At 46.7% G+C, this 17,635-nt stretch overlaps 2 protein-coding genes across 2 annotated transcripts in view; both read right to left on the bottom strand.

Annotated features, from left to right (window-relative positions):
* The window catches only part of Syce1l (synaptonemal complex central element protein 1 like), a 12,200-nt gene extending 6,196 nt beyond the window's left edge, over positions 1 to 6,004 (bottom strand). The window contains exon 1 of the mRNA XM_055621026.1: positions 5,861 to 6,004. Coding sequence (XP_055477001.1) covers positions 5,861 to 5,927 — 67 coding nt within the window. The 5' untranslated portion in view covers positions 5,928 to 6,004. The remainder of the gene's footprint in view (positions 1 to 5,860) is intronic.
* Positions 6,005 to 6,841: 837 nt separating this feature from the next.
* On the bottom strand, positions 6,842 to 13,369 carry Mon1b (MON1 homolog B, secretory trafficking associated). Its single transcript, XM_055621025.1, has 5 exons — positions 12,709 to 13,369; positions 10,962 to 11,321; positions 9,653 to 10,472; positions 9,170 to 9,317; positions 6,842 to 7,118 (listed from the first exon to the last, which is right to left on the bottom strand). Exons 1-5 carry the CDS (start codon positions 12,857 to 12,859, stop codon positions 6,918 to 6,920), a joined length of 1,680 nt encoding a protein of 559 aa, XP_055477000.1. The 5' UTR covers positions 12,860 to 13,369; the 3' UTR covers positions 6,842 to 6,917.
* Between the last annotated feature and the right edge of the window lie 4,266 nt (positions 13,370 to 17,635).

Below are 17,635 nucleotides of genomic sequence, written 5' to 3'. Positions count from 1 at the left end.
ACACACACACACACACACACACACACACACACACACACACACACACATATGTGTGCATGCCCAGATACAAGGTGGAGAGCTTGGGGAAAAACCCTACATTAAGGAAGACTCTATGCACATTCTTCAAGCCTCACTTGAGGCAGGGACAGAGGCCCTCACAAGAGGGCAGGACTCAACTCAGAACCATAGTTTGGCCCAGTCCTGTCTTCCCCTCAGACTGTTTAAAGCCACAGGAAGATGGTAAATTCACCGTTGCCTTTCCGGAAAAGAGTGCCTTGTGGCTTTGTCCTCTTAAACTCTCTCAGTTTGGTTTCACAGGCTTTCCTTCCTGAGTCTTGGTTGAACTCGTTAGGCTTAACCAATTGGCCTCAAGAATATTGGGCAGTTGCATTATCTGTCTCCCTCCTTATTACCACTGTAATTGGTTAAGGACTAATATTTGGATTTAGCATAAATATATTTCTACTCATATAATTACAGATAACTATTAAAAATCAATGACAAAAGGACTACTAAGAAGATGCTATGCCAGCATTAAGAGATAGTCCCATCAGTAAACAAAATGTTCTTCCTTGAAGCCAAAGCAAAGCTAACACTCAACTCTGGGTTCATTGTAAAGACCCTAAGATCAAACATTTGTAAGTTTGAGGCTGAAATTTTTGACTAGTTACACCGAGTGTCCTTTTAATACCCACATTGAAACATGAAAGTTGATCTCTAAGATTGAGTTCAGTAAATATTGTAAATGCTTTCAAACCTGAGTTTGAATGGAGGGAAGAAATAAAAAAGAGAGAAATAATGACCCGTAGCCTGTATCAGTGAACTCCAATAGACTGACCTTATTTGGCTCCTGATTCAAGGAAACACATTTTTTTTTTCCACAATTCCTACTTCTATTGATGTTTTAGCACGGCCCCATATTACTTTAAAAATTCAAACAAAGAACCCTAGGGAAAATACCCTAAATTCTTGAAAGCAATGATAGAAGCTCAACATCCCTCACACAGAGGAAACACAGCTCATAAACACAGACCACAGGCAGGAAGTGAATGCAGAAGTGCTTCTCCACAACAGCACAGAAACTCCCTTAGCCTCAGACCCCAAGTTCCCCAGTCCCTCTCCTTGGAAGTCATTCTGTGATTCACATACAGACATGCATCCTTTCTCCACACAGAGAGACTGTGTCCTACAGGATGTCGCTGATCTGTTTTTCACTTGAGAAAGCATACTGGTGACCAGTTTATTTATTTATTTATTTTTTTGGTAGCCCTGTGGTTTTTCACTACACATATCCTATAATTTGGGAGCAGTCATCCACTGTTGCCCATAGTTGTCTTCTTCACAGCCATAAGTGATGCCATGAGGATCACATTTTCCTTTTCTTAGATGCTGAGATAAAGTACTATAAAGTAGGTCTTTCCTGTGGGTCTGCCATGATAGGCCATACTGCATATTACTGTGTCCCATATTTCTTTTCTCTTGTAAGGGTATTTACCACTGAATTATCCTAAGCCAAGATGAACTCATCCTAAGTAGTTATATCTGCAAAGATCCTATATGCTGATTAGTTTGTATTTTATTTTGATGTGTATGGATGAATATCTGCACATGTCTAGTGCCCAGGGGTCAGAAGAGCAGTCAGACCCCCTAACTGGAGTTTTGAGGTGCCAGTGAGGGCTGGGAATCAAACACGGGTCATGTGGAAAAGCAGCCACTGAGCCATCTCTCCTGCCCTGCTGGTTAGTTTTTAATTATCAACTTGCCACAACCTAGAACCACTGGAGAAACAAGCCTCAACAGAAGAATTACCTAGATCAGGCTGGCCTATTGGTATGTCACTGGGGGGCTGACTTTACTGGTAATTAATGCAGGAGGGCCCAGCCATTGGGGTGCTATTCCCTGAGATGGGGGGGGGGAGGTGGCTGGGAGCAAGGACTAAGCAGGCAACACAGCTGCATATGTTCCTCTTGGCTGTGGATGGGTGGCATGACCAGCTGCTTGAGGGAGTTTCTTCCTTGACATCCCCGAAATGACAGATTGTAACCTGGAATTGTAAGCCAAATAAAGCCTTCCTTTCCTGTGTTGCCTTTTTTTTTTTTTTTTTTAATCATAATAGCTTATCATAGTCACAGAAATGAAACTAGAATATTCTGGTTTCAAGTAAAGTCACTGTTTTGCATTTATTTATTTTTGATTTTATGACAATTTCATACATGTGTACAATGTATTATACCGTGAGGTTCTGGTGGATCCAAGCCAGGGAGGAGGTTCACACTTTTATTTCAATTAATTTTTGTGATGCTGTAAATTGAACTCAGAGCCTCACACAGGCTAAGCCAGAATTTTTGTAGCTAAGCTACAAGGCCAGTTCCAGGGACACACTTTACCTCGTATCCCATCCAACACACGCTTCTGCTTTTCATTGGCACGTGCCTGCTGGATACACGTGAATACCAACTACTTAGAGGCTACCTGCCACATCAGAGGCTGTGTCTACCATTCAAATTGACTGGCAAAACCAGTGCTACAGTTCAAGTTTTTTGGTAATATATACGAAGACATCCTTATCTCCTCCAGATCTGAAACTCTTGTTACTAAGAATGCATCTTAAAGACGCTGTTAATGGAATGGTAGACAAGGTGCTCATTCCTTCACTGTTTATAATGAAGACGCTTTGGAGAATTACAGTACATTGACAGGATGAAATTCTTTACAGCCATTGTATACCTTAAAACAACAACAAAAACCCTGAGCTCTTCTTGTTGAAATGAGGGTGCAAGTTCACATTTTTAGCATCCTTTGTCTCACTAAAATCTATAAGTTACTAGTATACATTTGTTTATGTTTGTTTAAATTTTTAATTACTTAGACATGTATAGTAGAACATGGCAGTAAAAGTTAGTCTCTTGGCTGGTGAAGTGCCTGAGAGGTTACAAGGGCAAAAATACTACTCTTGCAAGGGGCCCAAGTTCAGTAACGTGCACCCATGTCAGAAAGCTTAAAACCACCTGACTCCAGCTACAGAGGACCCAATGCCCTCTTCTGCCCAGTGGCACCCGTGCTCACATGTACATGCATACAAAAACATATACATACACACACATACATACACAAATATAAATAAAATCTTTTTAAAAGGTCTCATTTCACCAACACTTCCTTCTGAGAATGTATTTCATGTGTCACTTTAAAAAAAAAAATCTCATACCCAACTAACATTCTAAAAACCCAAACACTACAAAAATCTTTGAAGAGATGAAACTTTCCTTTTTCCTTGGCCCCGTATCTCATTGACATGATACAACTGATAAGTTGATATCTCCTCTTAAGACATTTTTTAATTATTTAAAATTATTTAACATTTTGCAAAGAAAGAAAACTTCACAACAGAGAAAGGTGTTTGTTTTCTTAACATTTTATGAAAGCTTTCAAACAAAGAGTGTGCGGAAGCCATGATGATTGCTAGCTAGCACACACAGCCTCAATGCTATGGCAGTTAGCATCACCCATATTTGCTTGTCTGTTACTATAATCACACCCACATGATCAGCAGCCATCACATACTGTCTACATGTAGTGTTACCTGACCAGCCCATATTCTCCAGTTGGTCTTGCAACTACTTCTGCCAAAGCTCCATCCATGTTTCTCTCTCTCTGCCTTTTTACTGCTAGTCATAAGACCCAGGGTGAGTAATAAGAAAAAAAAATAATCTTCTATTTTTTTTTTCACTTTTAGTGTATGAAGTTCTGCCTTGCAGGTTCACCACATGTTTACCTGGTCTCTGTGGAGGTCAGAAGAGTGTCTCAGATCCCCTGGAACAGGAGTTATAGACAGCTGTGAGCCACTATGTGAGTGCTGGGAATCAAACCCGACCCTCTGCAAGAGCAGCTAGTGTTTTTAACTCCTGAGCCATCCCTCCAACCCCTAACTGATAAGAAAATTTTAAAATTCTAATTTAAAAAAACTTGAAATCTAGCATCTCTGTGAACTTAAAAAACAACAAAAACCCTCCACTTTATAAAGAAAAGACCCTGCAGAAGGTTAAGTCCCCTTTTAACATTTTATTTTGAAATTATTTTTGATGTACACAAAAATCATAGAAATAGGCTGTGGAACGCTATCAGATTCTCTGTTTGAGGGTTTTTCAACTGTAAGTTGCAGATAGTATGGCCCATTAGTCCTTAATACTCCAGTGCATATTTCCTATATACAGAGGCTCCCAGTAACTGCACAGTTTAAAATCTGGGTGTTAACATTGGTCAAGTGTTAACATATAACCCTCAGGTGCTGCTCAGTTTCCCTTTCCCTCTCATATTTTAAGTTATATTTTACTACCTATTTTTCTAAGAGATAAATAAAGCAATACATCACGAGAGGCCTCTATTTTGCTGTCCTCCCTCAAACCCAAGGCCTTTACCAGAGTCATCAGAGTGCGCTTACCTCAGACACCTTTCAAGCAGCTGCTCTTGACTAACCATTCTCCTTCCTTGTTTCAATTCCAATTATTCAATAAAAAAATAAAAATAAAAAAACCTCTGGGGCTCATCTTTTATAAATGAACTATATCAACTGAAAACTATGTTTCTCCACCTCATGAAAAGATCTACAACTGCACAGACACAGCTGGCTGTGGTCATTTTTGATCACTTCTTCTGCCCCTGCCTGTTGGAAACTCACCATCGCTCACCCTTGGTCCAGGCTTGAGTAGTCGGTCTCCTGTGATTACCTAGCACGGAGGCTGCAGGTGTGGAACAGCGTCTGCTAAAAACATTTGCCTCTACCACAAGGCCACTGGTGCCTTTATGATCCTCCACGTAGATGCCCCTATGGCCAATCAGAGTCTAAGAAGTACAACCTGACATGCCTTCTAGCTTCCTCCAGTGCCGATGACTTGTTAAACTTTGAGGAATCTGAAAGGTTGACGCTAAGTTTTAAAATCTCTGTAGCACTGTATCAAACAGTTAATAAAGTGTGTCTCGTCTGATTTCTGATCTTTGAAAACTGACACCCAACATGTGGCTACAATTTAAGACAAATTCTACTAAAATGATCTCATTATTTATCCATTTAAAAAAGAAATCACTGAGTGCCAAGCACCAAGCAGGTGTTTCCGGTGCCTAGGGAAACAGCAGGTCTCCTTCTTGAAGGCCACACTCATTGGTTTGGAATCTGAATAGGCAGGTCTGGCGAGACGCTGCCTCCCGTGTTTGCTCATGTAATGAGACTGGGTGTGCAGGGACAGAGGGTGGAGATAGTGCAAGGGCAAAGATTGAACACTCGTTAAGCAGGGCCAGAGTCACCGGTCATGCTCTTTTCTATACCTTAGAATGTTTAGAAATTTTCCATAATTAAAACAATGCTCTTCTGGTGTATTTATCCCAAGAGATTTTTCTTTCGAAGGAACTGTAATTTCCAGTAGTTTCTAGGCTGGACTCCATCTCACTGCTCCCAGTGAGGGGAAAACTGTCATTACTGAAGTCGAAACCAATTTGGAAAAAGTGGGCGAAACCATTCTCAAGAGCCTTGAATAATCCGTGTGGTGATGTAGGCTAGCTGTGAAATGACAATGGTCCCTCGTCCCTCAGCTAGGTAGCGACAGGCCAGTTTTTGTGAGACTATCCCGATCCCTTCTGAATTTGCTTAGTAACGGGCCCTGAAATGAACTATTTGCTTAAGATATTTAATATGGTCAATAAAGTTGGCCAGTTAACCTAGATGATGAGAACACATGTGTTATTTATTTCCACTTTGTGGAAGTTAGAAGTTTCAATAGGCTAAAACCTTTTCTAAAAAAAATTACTCTCAATTATTATAATGAGCCAAAGCCTCTCTCCCGTCTGCCCTGTGGGCCCTCACTACCTGGGGGATCGTCAGCCTCCTCAGGTACCCGCCACTCCGCCATCAAAGGCTCCAGCTCAGCAGCCATTTCCCAACACAGGGAATCTGCGCATGTGCCTCGGAAGAAAAACAGCAGTGGGGATGGCAGCACGTGCTGCTACAGACTTTGCCGGACACCAGGGGGTGGGGCTGCTCAGAGCAAGCGCAGAATGTCTGCATCGCAACTGATAGCACGCGTGCGCCCAACCACAGGGCCCTGTCTCTCAACCAGGCTGGGGCAGTTGAGGCGGGTGGTACGTGGAAGCTCTTTAAGGGCTCTTCTTTAGGTTGTTCCTGCAAGTGGCCAATGTCCAGAACAAACAGGTTTGTACTGGGCAGCAGCACAGCACAGCGCCAACCCGTGTAGGTTTACAGAGCTCCACCAAGAGGGCCGAAAGAAAGTTACACTTCCGTGAGCAGAAAGCCTTAGAGGCTAAGAGCGTCTTCAGAAAGCTACAGCCCAGCGGATGGGTGAAGTCCGGTGGCTTGTCTTACACAGGTGGATACTGGAGGCCACCTTTTTATTCATGTTCAAAACAGCCCGAATTTTTTTTTTTTTTTAAGTAGGGAAAAAAGACATGAAGGACAGAAGAATGTCTTGTGGGATTCAGCTTTAGGCCCTTTCTGTACAGTTTTCTTTAAACAACCACAGGCTGGTTTCAAGCACAGCCTACCCCTGCATTACAAATTTCAGAGCCCTTGTGGGTTACCCACTACCCTGAGGACAGCCTCAGGCCAGTCTCAGGCCTGCTTGGAAGATGGACACGGTAGCAACCTTCGCTGCTTTGAAGAGTCTTGGAGGAGATGGCCGGTGACAGAGGGTGCAGTGGCATTCAGGTTAGGGAGGTGACGCAGAGGACAGATGTGGAGGTGCACGAGGGGGCTCACGGAGCAACCTGTGCCTCTGGCTGCTTTCCTCCTTCTCCCATTTGTTCCCACCTGTCCAGGGAGACGGGGACCAGCCCCACACAACCCTCTACCCACATATCCAGAGTAGAGACAGAATGTAAAAGCCAAATGCCATCACTGCAGCAGTTGTTCAGAGTCCTGCGAACAAGCCATTGCTGGGGGCCTGGTCCCCCGAGGTGGAGGGAGGTGTGGAGTACTTGGGTGGGTAACGGATGAAGAGCCGGTCCTCTTCCTTCCTTACCCAGCGCAGGAGCTTTGTCACTACTAAGATGGCACCTGCCTTGGTCACCAGGGGGCTGAGGCAAGTGTAGAGCTCGAACTTGGAGGTCACCTGGGGAGATGGGAGGAGACAGTCAAATGAGCTAGAGCTGGTCAGAACAATGCTGTGCTCCCAGAGGCAACCTAGTGTGCTCCTGAAGCTTGGAAAGACAAGCTTGGCAGCAACTGGATACAGCTTGCTGGGCCAGGCAGGCAATCTGGCATTATCTTGTCGAGGGCAGACAAAAGGCCAGCTGCATCAGCGGATTCTGACTGTGTGTGTTTCTCAGTTTGTTTGTCCGAGGATTAAAGATAACGGTGCCACCAACACTTATATTCATTGAGCAATCATTCCGTACAGGGCTGCCCTATCCTCCTGCGCTGTCATCATCTAAGCCTTGCATAACAGGAGGTTCAGTGCAGCTCTCACACCCTCCCGAGCTCTGACCCAGAGTACCCTTCCTGTGCCTCTTCCCGCTGCTTTCCTTGTTTTTGTTTTTCCTGTTCCTCAAACACAGCCAGCCTCAGCCTTCACTCACATCGCAGTCCCTTCTCTGTGCATAGGCAGCTCCTCCTCTAGGACCCCAGGCAGCTCACCACCTCCTCTTCACTTAGAAGCCATCTTTGCAGCAAGCCTTCTTCCGACCACCTGATTTAAAACCCTGGACCTACTATCGCTTGCTTTTAAAATGCCCGTTCTTTAGAAAAAGACAGGAAAGCTCTTTGGCAAAAAGGCTGTGTCCAGGAAGGACTTAGTAAGTCAAGTAAGATGAGCTCACATGTGACAGCAATGTGCCAATGGGAAACAGCCCAGGCTACCTAAATCAGGGAGTCCACAGGCTAAGTCAAAAATAGCTGCAGCAAATACTAGAAAATATTTTAGACTACTGAATTCAAGATAAATCTGAAGAGATCATTTTTATATAAAATATAAAATTGAGCAGTGAGATGTCTCAGTGGATGAAGGCGCTTGCAACCAAGCCTGACAACCTGGTAGGAGAGTATGGATTCCCACAAGCTGCCCACTGACCTCTATACTCAACACATGTGTGCAGGTATACACATTAAATAAATAATGTAATTTTAAATAAATCCAACAGATTCGTTCTTGTATAGAGTCCCAACTACAAATGTAAAAAGCAGAGTGCTTAGAAAAGCAAATACCTGGTAAGGGCTGCAAGTCCGGATCATAGAGGCACATTAAAATGAATGGGGGAATAATGCTCAGCCCACAAACACACAGGCCATCAGTTGCCACAGGTGCTTTCTGATTAACAAGGGGAAGCACTAACTGTATAGAAGTGCAGACTCCACCTTAATTAAGTGAGCCAAGCTGGCATCACATGCCCTTGAACCATGAAAACACTGGCTCATGCTGCTTGCTGCATGACCTCTGTTGTGATCATGGAGTAGCATGAGAAAGACCTGAGTCAAGGGACACTCCACAAGCATGTTTACTCACTTATGTCCTCTGAAAGTGCCAAGGCAACAAAGCCTGTGGCCCCATTCCAGAAAAAATGAGACCAGGGTACGTTGTGTACCTGAGGGAAAGGCCTTTTAATGATAATTCTTTATATCTCCTTTGCTACATCCAACTCCAAAATCACTTGAGAATCAAAACAATCCTAGCCTTGAACAATTCTGGGTCCATATTCATATACACTATTATTTAATAAACCTGTTGGGGGCGGATTTACTTCCTATGGGACTGTCTGCCTGGCCACTAGCCTCCCTCAGTAGCTCATCTTTAACAGTCTCACAGGTAGGTCAGTCCAGGGAAAGGGTGAAAAGTGGTCCTGAACCTGCAATGGTCAAGGAGAGCTGGGGACTCTAAATTTGGCAGAAAGGGAACTAGCAGGCACAGTGATAGTTGCAGATGGGATCCTCGAAAGTCAAAGACCCTGACTGCTAATGAGGGAAAGCGAAGGAATGGCAAGGCTATGGTAGGGTTGCAGACAGTGAGAATGTCTTTTGTAGTTAAAGACACATGTGCCCACAGGGTCAGTGATTCAGATAAAGGAAAAACCTAGGCAAGTTCCAATGTGCCTGTGGAAGGTGCTAAAAGTAGAAGGGAATGCAAGCTTACAGTAGAGAACTAATTTACAGACAGCTTGACCAACTCACCCAGGCCAGCAGTGTCTCCTTCTCAGCCACGTGGTAAATGAGGCGCAGGGGCCGGGAGGTGCTATGGAGGCGAGCATGCAGGCGGTGATACAAGTCGGACAGCCGCTGTCGCTCCTCCTCTCTGCTATAGGGGGCCTCTAGCTCAGGACTGCAACAGAGCGAGGCAGTGGCAAGGTGAGTCAAGGCCTTCCTCCCCTCTCAGTTTAGGGATTGTAATTAGGTTATGGGGCTCAGCCTCTCCCATTAGATTTGAGGGTATCCAGTGGCTGTAAGCCAAGCTGCCTCCATTAAACTAGGAAGGAAAGCCTTTCTCCCACAAGAACAAGGGGATGCCTTTGGGTTGGGGCCCAAGTCTCGGCCATCAGAGAACTGTCTGCTCCCCCTTTCTAGAGCATGGCTGGCTATGTCTCCTAACTCACATGTACAAGATGCTGACCATCCTGGCTAGACATCTCTTCAATCGCCTATGGGGTCAGGGCCCACCTGGTAAACTGTGGCAGCTGGCGGTGTTGGTCAGGGATGTCCAGTGGCTTATAGAGGAAATGCCGGAGGCCAGGTGCTCCCACAGCCTGCACACTGTAGGCAGGGGCATTGGCTGCTGGGCCATTAGAGAAGCTGGCAGCCTCCCCAAGGGTACGCAGGGCACCAAGGTTGTGCATTCCATCTTCAACCAAGCGCCGGCAGGCAGCCATGGCATGGAAGGCTTCACGGTTGGTACCAAGCAGCAGCAGGCAGACGGGCATGGAATCCAGGCGAGCCACATAGGCATAGAAGAAACCATCTGGGTTGAAGCGAGGTAGGCACACAGGTGCCCATGCCTCACCTGCCGCAAAGGCTGGTGCACCCACCCAGTCAAGCAGTAACTGCAGATCAGCTGGGTCTAGCCGGCACTCGGCCAGCACGTTCCTCTCCTGGGCTGCCGTTATCAGTCGACCGCCAACAGCCAGCACAGACAGGGCCAGGCCTGGGGCTGTACAGCGCCGCAGTAGAGTGCCCAGGGCATCCCGCAGTGGACGGGCCAGAGGCACACAGCGCACAGCACCCAGGAGCAGGGCACCGGGGTCTTGCTCCACACTGTCTAGGAGCCGGTCCAGTGTGCGCTCTGAGCCAGCCAGCAGGCGACGGAGGTCATAGTTCTGCTTATGTGCGAAGATGCGGGCCACGCTTGCACGCGTCAGTGTGCTCACAATTTGTGCATGGACTGCAAGCAGCTCACCCCGTAGCTGTGCTGCAGACTGCGGGGTCCGGGACACAGCCACCAGCAGGAGTGGTCCCTGCTGCAAGAACACCAGCTTGTGGTCCTCTAGGGGAGGGGAGAGTGGGTAGGGCAGAGACAGACCAGGAATGAGCCAAGATGTCAGACAGGACACCTTTTCCAAACGCTCTCCAACACATGCACCTGGCCTGTGCCTGCACTCTTCCTCTGCCAGCTCCAAAATTAGGTCGAAGACAAGCTGGCAGTATTAGGACATTTGTAGAGATATGTGGGCTGTGGAGGAATCAAGCAGTTTACACAGACAACATGGAGTCGGCTGGTGGGAGACAAACAAGGACTAAACAAAGCCAGGTTACTCAGCATGCCTTCTCACTCCCAGACAACCAGCCAGTATACTGTCAACCAATCAGAGCCCAAAGAGATGGACCTCCAGATAGACACCCCTACTGACTTAACTTCTGGTGGCTAGACAGACTCATGCAGGCAGACAGGCAGATGCACCCATGGCTAGTTAGCCATCTAACACCCTGGCCACATTCCCAGCCCCCAATTCTCACCACCTTCCTCTTCACTCACCGGCATAGATGGCACGAATGGCATCTCCTGCACTCTGCACGAAGGACACAAGGGCCGTCATCACACCCATGGTGGCAGAAAGTGCCTCAACACTACCATACCGTGAGTAGATGGGCTTGCCTGCCTCACTCAGCACAAACACGTGCTTCCGTTGGCTTCGCCAGTCCTCATCACTGGGGTCCCCATCACTGGGATCCCCATCACTGGGGTCTTCTCCTTGACCCTCAGAACTACTCTCAGGTTCTCCAGTGGGACTGCTGTCTGAAGCTGCAGTTTTCCAGTGCTCACAAGTGCTTGATGAGGCCTCAGCCTGAGGCAAAGGTGATAGGGGTCTGGATGGCTGGTCCTTCGCCTTGGATCCTGAAAGGGAGCCCTGAGTGGCTCATCTCCCACTAACCCCATACTTTCCTCAATCTATCAAGTCCGCACTAGTCCCCTGATCCCCAGTGACCCACACACACTGACAAAGATCTCCACATGTCTTCCTAGCTGTTCAGTGAACATGGCTGACAATAGCTGGAACCTTCTACCTATGTCCACTAACACCCAGGTTTCAATGAGCCCCACCCTGAAACACAAATAACCCAACATGTTCTCACTGTCCTTCATTAATCCCTTTAGACGCTGCCATCCCCAGGCTTCCAAAGCACCCCACTCTCTAAATGACTATTAATTCCCTTACCGTCTGTGGCTCCTCGTGAACTCCTCTGTCCCCTTTTTTAGTCTCCTGATGTGTACTTACCTCTCCATGGCCATCAGTAAAATACACCCACTGACTCTCTTAACCCTTTTTTACCCTCATCCCTGTCCACTGATCCCCAGTGATACCCACTGTCTCTCTTGGTTAACCATACACCCAGTGAGGGCCCATGACAGTGGCCATTAACAGCCACCGACATCCAGATGACCAGGACTTCCCTAACCTCCAACCACTCCCCCTATTTACTTTTGCTGCTACATTAACACCCCCCCCCAAATACATATTAATATCACTGACATGTTAGTTTTTGATAACCTTTCCATGACAGTTCTTATTTCACTCCATGCCCGTGCCCCTTCACGCCACCAATGGCCACCATTAACCATTGTTAACACACTAGGCTTTCACTATCTCCACTGCTCTTCCCTCAAAGTTATCATTTTAAATCCATAAGGAAGCCCCTTGCTTCTTTTCAACACCCACATTCATCCCCACTGCCACTGATGTCTACTGACTCAATGACAATCATGGATTTGCAATTTTCTCTCACCCAGTGTTTTCATATTTTCTTAATTGTGCAATGATAATCCCATGTTCCCAGATACCCAAGGAACCACCCGTCTCAGTTCCCATCACTCGTCAAGACAACCCCTTTTCAACCCAACCACGCCCTTTTTGATTCTCCAAGGACCTAAGCTCAGGTAAAGTACATTCTAACTTCCCTACAATAGAAGGGTGTCCGGGATGAGGGAACTCCAGTGTTAAAATGGAACTATTCCGGACAAAACAGCACAGTCCACCTTCCTACCCTTGATCCCTCAGGGTAGAATACATGTGCAGGGGCACCGTGCTGCCCCTCCTCGACAGCAGCTGATACCCTCTGGCTTCTTTGTCATTTCTCAATTATTTCAATTATGCCGGCAAGTCTGTGACCAACGACTGACCAAGAACTAGGCATCAAGCTACTTTTTGGGGTCCGCAAAGGCTGCCCACTAGTCTCTTTCCCCCCAGGGATTGCTTCCAAGGCTCCGCTGAAGGAAGCTATACCTGTGTCCTCCTCCGGGTTCCCATCTCCGGGATCCGGCGTGCTCGAGTGAACCCCTTCGCTGTCTCCAGCCTCCTCACTGGGCAACTGCGTGTCCACCAAGTCCTCCACGCCCCCGGGGGCTGGGACAGTACTATCTCCTCCGGCCTCCATCTGCACATCCCTGGGGAGAAGGGGAATCGAGGGTGATGGGCAGCAACAGAAAACTTCTTAAAAGCCTTCAGGAAGCCAGGCCCCCTGGATACATTCCTAGTGCTGTTTTCCCTACGGTTTTTGACAGGACGCGACATTCAAAGACATGACGAAATACTTGCACCCTCCGGCACTTTCGGATGGGTGACGCTCCGCTGGGCCTCCGCAAACAACGATACACTAACACCTGTTTCAAGCTCGCCTCTCAACCGGGTGGACAGCAACACTTCCAAGAGCCGCCGCGGCACCACACTTCCTGGTGTGGTGGGGGGATTTGCCACACTTCCGGAAGCGACGCCTCCCGGGACACTTCCGGTTGCGCGGCCGTATTTACTGCCCGCAGTGCCAATGGCCGCGCCACTCTGCGTTCCGGCTCCGTAGGGCTGGCACGGGAACTCTCTTGGACCTCTGTGGAATCCGCGCGACCCTCTCCCGGGCGCAGACAGGGTCGGTTGTGGAGCGGGGCGAGAACAGTGCACTTCGCGTAGCAAGGGGGCGCGGCCTGCGTTCTATTGGGCCAGGAGGGCGGGGCCTAGTTCCTCTCACCCAATCAACAGTAGCCTTCCCCTTATGTCCCGCCTCGTTCTGGGCGCGCCTCCGCAAGTACTGTGCGCTAATTGGTGAATGCCACTGCCCGTCCCCTGACTGACATCGCCCTGTTTCTAACCGAAACCGTGATTCTGTGCCTGTCTTGACAGGAGCGAAGTAGCGCTGAACCAATGAACTCGCGCCCTCAGAACTGGGACGCCTCCACGCTCCCTTATTCAACCAGCGAGGCTGGGGCGGGGCGTATGCTTGACGGACACTCTCGCTGTCCAATAGAAACGTGGCGCGCAGTCCAGCCAGCCTATGAGACCCGGATGCTGAACGAAGAGGCGGGCTCTGCTGGTTGGACTGACTCTTGGAAGTCGGGACCTCTCCAACCTGTGCGGGAGGGGCCGCTAACGGAAGCCAAGGGAGATGGTCCATGCGGGCGACCTGAGCCCATCCTCCCGGCGAGGAGAGGTTCGGTGGGCCGAGCCGGGGCGCGCTGGGGACGCGTGGCCTCCGCGTGTCACCGTTGGCTGGATGGATGAGGGCAGCAACAGAGGAATCTGGGGTCGCTAAGCGCCTGCGAGCACATTCTTGAGGCTGCGGGGTTGAGGTTTGGGGTGCCTACGCGGCCAGAGGAAGGCGCCCCATGTTGGCAGTGTTGTTCATTTTGTTTCTGAGTCAGAGGCCTCTTATGTAGGGCAGCCTGGCCTTCAACTTGCGATCCTCCTTCCTCAGCCTCTTTCTGCCCTCTAAACTCAGATCAGGGTAGATTACGGTTCTGCTCCAGCACCCTGAGGTTCTAAACCTCAACGCCGTGAGGTTTAGAAAGAGGCTGTGTATTTACCTGCTCTGAACTCCCAGGTCCTTTTTCTCTCGTCGGTCTTCAGTTTCTCTTTCTGAATAATATAATAATATGGTATAAATGGAATTCAAAATAATTCAGTTAAAAGACACAATGTAGAAATATTACTATTTTTGAAAAGATCTGCTGTTACTAAAATGTGTGCGTAAGTGATAAAACCAGTGATAAGTAGGATTAAAAGGTAACACGATTAGAGATCTCAGAGAAATTACGATATTATAAATTGGTTTTGATTTTTTAAAGAGTGAAGCACTGATAGATAGGTTTGTTCATATCTGCGGGATACTAGAGCTTTAGATAACTTAGGCTGGGAAGGACAAGTGTCTGGCCTAGAGACCAACAGAGACTCAGTCCCAGGCTTGTACCTCATTGGAGACCGTTTGCTTTTGTTCCTACCTCGAAGGTCTTAAAAGGTCTTAGAACAATGGGTCGCAATCTGTGGGTCGCGACCTTTTCACAGCGTTCACCTAAGCCCATCCTGCATAGATGTTTATTTATGAGTCGTTACAGTTTTAAAGTAGCAACGAAAATAATTCTATGGTTTGGGGTCATCAAAACATGAGGAACTGTACTAAAGTGTCTCAGCATTAGGGCGGTAGAAAAATCACTGCCTTGAAATGTGTAAGTTGATAGACGCCTAGAACTAGTGAGAGTTCAGGAGAGGGAGGGTTAGCTACACCGTCGCTTGAATCTGCTTAGTTGTCTTTTGCAGGAATGCCCAGCAGATGGCAGAAAAGTCCACATGATGGAGACTTACAAAATCGATGTCCAGTGATAGATAATAGGAAGACACCAGTGAATTGTTTTCAGAAGCTTCAGTCTTCACCTACCTCCATGACAACAATCCAAATCTGACACTGTCTCAAGACTCTTGTTTCCCTCACACGTCTACTCTGAAAACTCCTTTTCAAAAGCCTTGAATATGCTATTTCATACTATTTCATACTTGGTATTAGAATGTCCTGTATTATAGCAAAGATTGACAACCCAAAGTGATGAATCTCAAATGCTACAGAGATATATGGAATAATTTTGCACAAGGAAAAGTTTACCTGTGAGAAATCAGCCACAATAAGATCCTATAGTTTAGAAGTAAAGAGAGCTGGTATTTGTTCAGAACTGTGTAGTAGGCAAAACATTAAAAAGAAAGATATAGTGACCAAAGATATAGCTTGGTGGTTAAAGGCACTTGCAAAGGACCCATGTTCAATTTCTAACACCATGTCAGGCAACCTCGGGTCCAGGGCATCTGACACCCTCTTCTGGCCTTTATTACCACCCACATTTATGTGGCATTACACAGACAGGTAAATAAAAATAATGAAAATCTTTTTAAAAAAAGAATGAAAGGTAGATTTGTTCGTTGACCTAGTGTACTTATCTCTTGCTGGGGTGGAACTCTCAGACCCAGAGCAACCCTGCAGAGGAACGGTATGTTTGGATTACGGGTTGTAGCTCATCATCTGAGGGAGCCAAGACAGAAACATGAAGCATGAAACTACTGAAGAACGTTGTTCACTGACTCAGTTTCCATGGCAGGCTCAGCCTGCTTTCTTCCACAACCCAGGACCACCTGCCCAGGGGTGGCACCACCCTCAGTGGGCTGGACCCTCCCACAAAGATCACTAGTTAAGAAAATGCCCCACAGACTGTCCACAGGCCAATCATCTGACTGAGGCAAATCTTCAATTAAGGTTCCCTCTTGCTAGATGACTCCAATTTGTGTCAAGCAAACTAACCAGCACACTTACCCTAATTTGAATATCACACAATGTGTATGTATCTCAAAATATATAATTCTTCATAAATAGTACAGTGTTGTATTATTTAAAAATTAAATATGCAATGAACCCTTTCCCGCAATAACGAGACTACTCCATGTGAAATGACCTCAGTCCATTTTAAATGGTGAGTCCTTGATGCCTACCCTCTAAATACTGTCACACTGGCACTTAGGATCCAGCAAGAGTTTTAAAAGGGAAACATTTTCAAAGGGCTTGGCAATATTTAGAAGACATGGCATTTAATACAGTTTTAACCGGGAAAGACGCTGGTGCTCAGAGATCAAACATTTGCCCAAGATCACATAGTTAGAAAAAAAATACACATTGCCATTTTCATTTGTTTATAGTACATGAAATTAGCTTGATGTTAGTAACGTTGAGGTGTTATGAATTCAGATGAATAGTAATTGCTTTCTTGACCGCATGAAGCATGTGCTAAAATCTTGTTAACCATACTACTTCGAAGAGTGGATATGATTGGGCTGCCCTGAGTCAGGGTGACCCTAAGTTAATTTGTTAGGAAATTATGTGGCAATGACTATGCTGATGTGAACAGAATATTTGAGCCCAGGATTCCCTGCTGGCTCCAGGTTACATGACCCTCTTTAGCTCAATGGATGGAGTAGTTATATCACACAAGCCAGCTGCTGCACAGGATCAACTCAGTACTGTTCCCTGTCCTCTTGCAAAGCAAGGAATGGCTTCAGTTCTTCCCACCTGCTGTGTGTCTCTCCTGGCATGGCTCAGTGTCTAAGAGTTTTCACGCTATAGAAAACATCCTTGAGACCAGCTTTGCTCTCATTGTAGTATGCTAAGAGTTTTATGCCTAGGAAAGAGTGCCTCGCTAGTCCCTTTCCTAAAATGTAATATAATGGCCGGGGTTCTTGACTGGAAGTAAGAGAAGCCAGCTCTGGGCAGCTCGTGGAATGTTCCCTGAAGTGCGCCTGCATCTCCCCTAACAGTGCAGGCTGGAGAGTGGCTGGACACCATGAGAGACAGAACTGGAGACTGGAGGGAACCTGGGAACGATGTATTGAGTTTCTGCCCATGATTTTTTTTTTTTTCTGCGTGTATTTGTTGTATATCCAGGTCAGATGAAATTCTCAAGTTCTTGTCCACAAATGAATATTTGACTCGCTGGACTAGATTTTATGTCCTTCAGAAACATGGTGAGGTATTTTGGTGGTGGTGGTAGATTTTTTTTTTAACATGGTTTTGGGGGTTGAGTCCAGGCCTTTGTGCATGTGGCTTATGTACCCTACCACTGAGCTATACTCTTCAGCCTTTCTCTGAATAGACTTCACTCAAAAAAAAAAAAAATGGAAAATAGAGATGTGACAGGAATCTGCTCTGGGTATCTCCACTAGACTACTATGGATACCTTCCATATGATCTCATGATCCAGCCTCCCTCAGAAAGACAATACCAAAGTGCCAGAGGGCCTTGTGAACTTGACTCCATTTTGTGTCTTCTGAAAGTGTTATACCTCAAAGGAATGTCTTGTCCATCTCTTACATAATTTCTTTTGGTGCACTAAACATAACCTCCCAGCCTTTT

The sequence above is a fragment of the Psammomys obesus genome, unplaced genomic scaffold (genome assembly GCF_907164565.1).
Source record: "Psammomys obesus unplaced genomic scaffold, mPsaObe1.curated_primary_1811, whole genome shotgun sequence".
In the NCBI taxonomy this organism is placed as follows: Eukaryota; Metazoa; Chordata; class Mammalia; order Rodentia; family Muridae; genus Psammomys; species Psammomys obesus.
Note: the sequence above shows the minus strand (reverse complement) of the source record. Positions and strands in the feature narration are given on the sequence as shown.

Excerpts from the sequence above, each read along its gene's own strand:
- Mon1b (XM_055621025.1), bottom strand. The coding sequence starts at position 12,859 with ATGGAGGCCGGAGGAGATAGTACTGTCCCAGCCCCCGGGGGCGTGGAG. Across the intron at positions 9,318-9,652 it reads CAGCTGCCACAGTTTACCAG|TCCTGAGCTAGAGGCCCCCT; the intron begins GTGGGCCCTGAC and ends GCTCTGTTGCAG. Across the intron at positions 7,119-9,169 it reads AGGAGACACTGCTGGCCTGG|GTGACCTCCAAGTTCGAGCT; the intron begins GTGAGTTGGTCA and ends CCATCTCCCCAG.